At 52.6% G+C, this 5,742-nt stretch overlaps 1 protein-coding gene across 1 annotated transcript in view; it reads right to left on the reverse strand.

Annotated features, from left to right (window-relative positions):
* The window catches only part of Xxylt1 (xyloside xylosyltransferase 1), a 124,227-nt gene extending 118,485 nt beyond the window's left edge, over positions 1 to 5,742 (reverse strand). Inside the window, exon 1 of the mRNA XM_005344809.2 lies at positions 5,207 to 5,742. Within this exon, the coding sequence (XP_005344866.1) occupies positions 5,207 to 5,707 (501 nt within the window). The 5' untranslated portion in view covers positions 5,708 to 5,742. The remainder of the gene's footprint in view (positions 1 to 5,206) is intronic.

Below are 5,742 nucleotides of genomic sequence, written 5' to 3' on the forward strand. Positions count from 1 at the left end.
GGAGAGGGAGAAAGAAAGGAAAAAGCAAAGAAGAAATCTCCCTGCAATGGAATATTCTTAGGTGGCATGACTTCAGGGAAGTGATTCGATCATTTGGGTTCTGACCTAACCAACGAACAACACATAAACCGACGGTATTATTGGTAGGTGTGGGAAAGCAGGACGTGGGACCTAGTTGGAAGAAGTGGGTCCCTGGGGATGTGCCCTTGGAAGGTCTCCCCTGTCTCTCTCTCCTCTTCCCCTTGTCCTCTGCCTCCATTGTACTCCCCCCTTCCCAACTACCAAAAGGTGACCAGCTATCCCCTCCACACCTCTGCACCCCAATGTTCTGCCTCTTCGTAGGCCCACAGCAACCAGGGGCTGAGATCCCTGGGACCATGAGCCAAAAGAAAGCTTTGCTCCTCCCCCAACTGCTCCCTGCCTCTGGTGGAAACATTAACCAGCAGAATGAGTGTATAACACTGCCAAATACATTTACACAACCGCCCTTATCAGCATGTGATCACCTCATTAGTCACCAGGAAAATGCAGTCCAAACCAAATCAAACCCACCCAATGACTAAGATAAACCACAACAGGCACAGGTGAGAGTGTAGCCAGCAGGACCCCACACCGCCTGGAGTAGTGAGCGGCAGCTGCCTTGAAAACTGCCCTTCTACTCCTAGGTTATATATACCCAAGATCTGAGATCATGACTACCCCCAAAACAGGTGTTCACAGCAAGCCTGTTTACAACAAACAAACCAAAGTAAAACTGATAACAATGCAACAGAGAATATCCACACCATAAAATACCACCTAATTACAAAAAGCAACAAAGTATTGACATGTTACAAAGTGGATGTTACAAAGTGGACCTTAAGAATGTTATGGTGAGTGAAAGCCAACCCCCTCAATCATATACGGAAACTATTTTATATAGTCCATTACAATAACCATTCAAGTTAAAACATGTTTCAATTTTAAAAAGCTTAGGGCCAGGAGAGGTTGTCCAGGGATTAAGGGCATGCACTGCTTGCTCCTGAGAGGGCCTGACTGATTTCCAGCACCCCCACTGAGCAGCTCACAACCACCACAACCCCAGCTCGAGGGAGATGCAACACCTCATGTGTGCATATAGCCATACACAGACCCACAGATATGTACATAATTAACTTTTTAAAGATTAACGAGGGAGTGTGACAGATGTGGGCATGCGCATGCATGCTATGAGCACATGTGGAGGCCGGAGGCCAAGTCCACAGAGTCTGTTCTCTACTCCACTTTTACACGGGTCTAGGAAGTACACTCATGTCAGGTTTGAACAGCCAGAGCTTTCACCTGCTGAGCCTCTGGCTGGCCCAACAACAGACTAGTACTGCTTTCTGGAGGCTGAAGAGGGAAGGAGACCAGGGAGCACTGGGTATGGAATTAGGTCACGGAATTGCTTGCTTTAAGATGGTAAGTTATATATCTACAGTATATCCCATTCCTTAGCTGTGGGGGTTGAATGAGAATGGCCCTCATAGGCTCAAATATTTGAATGCTTAGTCACCAGCTGTTGGAGAAGGGTCAGGATTAGGAGGTGTGGCTTCCTGGGGGTAGGTGTGGCCTTGCTGGAGAAAATGTGTCGCTAGGGGTGGGTTTTGAGGTTTCAAAGCCTATGCCAGGCTGTGTGTATTCTCCCTCCCTCAGCATGAGTTACTCAGTTCTGCCTTTACTATAAATACAGTCCTAGAAACACCTCACTGCACCCACACTTTTTCCTGGTCACTTCCTAATGACCCTTGAGCACCTGCCCAGAACATGCTGAGCTCTGAAGGAAGAGCGATGGCTGCAATCGAAGAGCGATGGCTGCAATCTCTTGGATGTCTTGGATTTGGTCCACTTGGCAGAAGGATGGAATACACCAGGAACTGGGCTGAGACCACAAAGGGGACAGAGAAGCAAGCTTCAGGATCCCTGTAGCTCTGCTGTGTCCAGCACAGGACCTCCTGCTCCATCTCACACCCCTTCCCCATCACGCCCACTAGCTCCTACTGCTGATGATGCTCAGGTCACGGATGACTGGAAGAATCGACTGCCCACCCGTGCAGGGAGGTTAGTGGCTGTCCTGCTCTCATGTTGCCACCTAAGGGGCATTGGTCACTTGTGACTCAGGACTGGAAAGTGTCGTTTGTGAGTTCCCAAACCCTGATAGATAGAAAGGGTAAGGCCATCCTGCCTTCTAGGGATATTCCAGCAGGAGAGAAAGACCGCAAACAAGTCCATCGGTCAGGTCAGTTACTTTCTCAAACATCCGGGCAGGCTGGCACTTCAGCCCCCACTCCCAGTCCTCTCTGAAGAAACCACTCCTCCAGGGAGTTCCTCTCCCCTTCCCTCAGTCTCTGCTCCCACATCTTAGCAGGGAGCCTTCTCTGGCCACCTCCACAGTCAAGTTCCCACCCTGGACACCTGAACACGCCTTAGCTCCTTGTCCTGCTTTGCTTTTCTCTTACTTGGTTATTTGTTTAACATCCATCCCCACACACATTTCCAAGAGCTGGGGCTGGGGGGAGGGGTGCTGTTCTGTTCTTGTGGGTCACAGGGACCCAGAGCAGTGCCTGGTCCAGGGTAAGCGGTCTACATCTGCGGAACAGATGGGCAGACTAATAAGTTCGTAGACAGGGCTGGGGTGAGGCAGAGCATTTGCCTAGCACTATAGACCTGAAGGACAGAGCCGGCAGAGGAGAAGGCAGGAGGGAACAGCTTGTGATGTGAGAAGTGTCCAAAGCCTAGGAAGAATTAAATCACAAGAAGCAAATTAATCCTGCTTTTGAGGGAGAGGCATCATTTATTTAGCACAGGAACAAGTTCACAAAATATGAACTCATAAACAATGGGAGCAATGTGACCCCAAGATTGATAAACCTTTATCTGCCCAATGCTGTCTGGTTAGTACAGTGGCTCTCAACCTTGCTAATGCTGTGACCTTTTAATACAGTTCCTCGTATAATGGGGACCCCAACCGTTTCATTGCTACTTCATAATTGTAATTTTGTTATTGTCATGAATCATAACGTAAATATCTATGTTTTTCAGTGGTCTTATGTGACCCCTGTGTGAAAGGGTCATTCAGTCCCATAAAGGGGTTACAGCTCACAGGTTGAGAACCACTGGGTTAGACCCACTGGCTCACACTAGCTCCCACCTTCATACCTCACAGGGAAGGTGGCAGTCCCTTCAGGTCATTTGCAGTAGTCTCCAAGCTTTGTGTAAGGGCTTGTGGCTGTGAGATGGGTCCCACAGAGCAGGAAGCATCATGTCCTCAAGACATGGCCTATGCTCTTGAGGCCAATTGTGTGGCAAGGATTGTGTAGGGGCAAACAGCAGGAAGGACCAACGGGAAAGGACAATGACATACTCTTCAGTTGTGGGTGCCTTGCACACCTCCAAGGAGGTAATGGAGGAGGGGCAAGATGCAGAATGGAGAAAGTACTCCCCCCTGGGAATGACATCATCTCACACATGCAGGCTGAAGGCTGGCTGTGCTTCAGCTGGGGATGAAGGGGGGAAACAGATCTGGAAATGCAGAGTAGGCCCAAGCTGCTACCCCAGCAGGTGGCCACAACCATGCTGGTCTTCGAAGTGACCTGATGCAATCCAAGATCTGTCTAGACTGGCCCCAGGGCCTTCTCCCTGAAACAGGAAAGCTTCTCCAACGTCAGAGCCCAGAGGACCAAACAGGGTAGGCTGAGCTACCTCTGAAATTCCAGATCAGTAAAGCAGGAAGGCTCTGGAACAAATCCGCCCATCAAAGTGGGACACAAGGGCCCCTTCAGCCAGAAGCTCCTAGACCTCCTACAGGACGAAAGTCCAGCCCGGTACCCTTTCCTGACTGTAGCAGTTATCCTGACGGACTCATCCGCCCAGTGCAAAAAACATATCTTCAATGCTACGAGGGGAAGCAAGATTGAAAGCTATGAAGGACTGGACATGGAAGGTTCCCGGAGAGGGAAGAAGGGACATTCTGGGTGGAGAAGACAGCTTGTGTAAGGCCACCTTCAATAGCGTTAGGAAGCGTGGTGCATGACACACAAACAATGGAGGCCAGCCTGAGCTCCACAGTGAATTCCCGGGACAGCTTAGAAGACAGTGAGATCTGGACGTGAGGGGAGCCGCCTGGGTTACAAGCACCTATAATCCAGCACTCAGGAGACAACGGCAGGAAGACTGTGAGTTCAGCTGCCCTCCTGATGTACATAACAAGATGGTGTCTCCAAAAAGTAATAAAATAAAATAAAATAAAATGAGGACATTGGCACATTTATGGGAAAGAGAGGTGAAATCAGAGAATAAAACCAGGCTGACAGCAGAGCCTCACCAAGCAACTGGGGCGTGACAATGTAGTCAGCTATGGACCCCTGAACCCAGCATGGCCCTGGCAGCAGCTCCTCATAGTCACCAAGCTAGGCACAGACACAGGGAATATTGTTCGTGCCTCTCTGTCCTTCCACCACCATCAGATGCCATCCTTTAAGATGGCCTAACCCATTACCCAATAAGCGGACTCGACCCCTCTACACAACACAGGGTCCAAACCGGGCAAGCAAGTTGATGAGGAGAACCAGCACACTAGGTCAAGAGTCCAATCCCGGACAGGCAGAGGCAAGTGATAAATCAGAAGATGAAAGACGTGGGAGCTGCCAGGAAGGCAGGCTGGTGGGTTCATATCTGCATCTCTTTGAGCTTTCCTTCCCCTGGAGGAGGAACCTGCGGCCTCTCTAACTGGCTCATGTCCTTAAGGGCAGGAAGGAAAAGGGCACAGAGAGGACACGAGATGGTTTCTCCCAGACCCTGTCCGGCACACTTTGCTCAGAAAGATGACTACTGGTGTCTTCCAAATGAACAGTTCCCTCCTCGGAATATTAAAAGGAATGTAGTCTGTGAAGGCACTTCTTAGGCATGCTGGGAAGCTAGCAAAATGGGGCAGGCTGATTCTCCCGTGAATGAAGCAGTGCTGAATGAAGCGGGAGACGGACTAGTTAACAGGGCAGATCCCCTTCGGCTCAGCTGAGCTAGTCTGGTTCTGGGACACGCCCCCAGACCAGATCTCCAGCATGCTGGGCATGCATGCGCCGGGCAAGGTGGAGGGAATCAGACTGACTACAGGCATAGGAAAGGGCCGGTGCTCACCGGAGCCGCCAAAAACTGCTCAGAGTGCAGGCAAGGGCCACCCACCGCTCACCTTGCACTTGAAGCCAGCAGCGGGCGGCAGGAGCTCCCGCAGCAGGGCCTTGGCCACCTCGCGGCTGGCCTCCTCGCTCACGAAGTGGAGGTTAAGCACCTCGTGCGCCTCGAACTTGGCGAGGCGCAGCAGTGAGCGCAGCGCCACCCGGGCCTTGGCCTGCAGCGCCGCGTTGTGCTCCGCCTTGGTGAACATCATCAGCAGGTGGTAGTCCACCGGCACGGCCGCGCCGCTCTCCAGGCTCTTGGCCTTGGCGCCCGAGGCCGGCACCGCGGAGCCCCGGGCCAGGTCCAGCGGGGGCGGCGTAGGCGCGGCGACCCCGGCGCGGGCCTCCTTCAGCCTCTTGGTGGCGCTGGAGAAAGTCTCCCGGCCCGAGCCCAGGTAGTAGAAGGCGCACACCGCCAGCGCCGCGGCCAGCAGCAGCGCGCAGTAGTGCGAGCGCAGCGCGCCCAGGCGCGCCATGGCCCGAGCGCACGCGGCCCCGCCTCGGAGGAGGCCCATGCGCCCCAGCCCGCGGCCCAGCAGCCGGGCCCGCT

Source organism: Microtus ochrogaster, chromosome 2, assembly GCF_000317375.1.
Source record: "Microtus ochrogaster isolate Prairie Vole_2 chromosome 2, MicOch1.0, whole genome shotgun sequence".
Taxonomy (NCBI): domain Eukaryota; kingdom Metazoa; phylum Chordata; class Mammalia; order Rodentia; family Cricetidae; genus Microtus; species Microtus ochrogaster.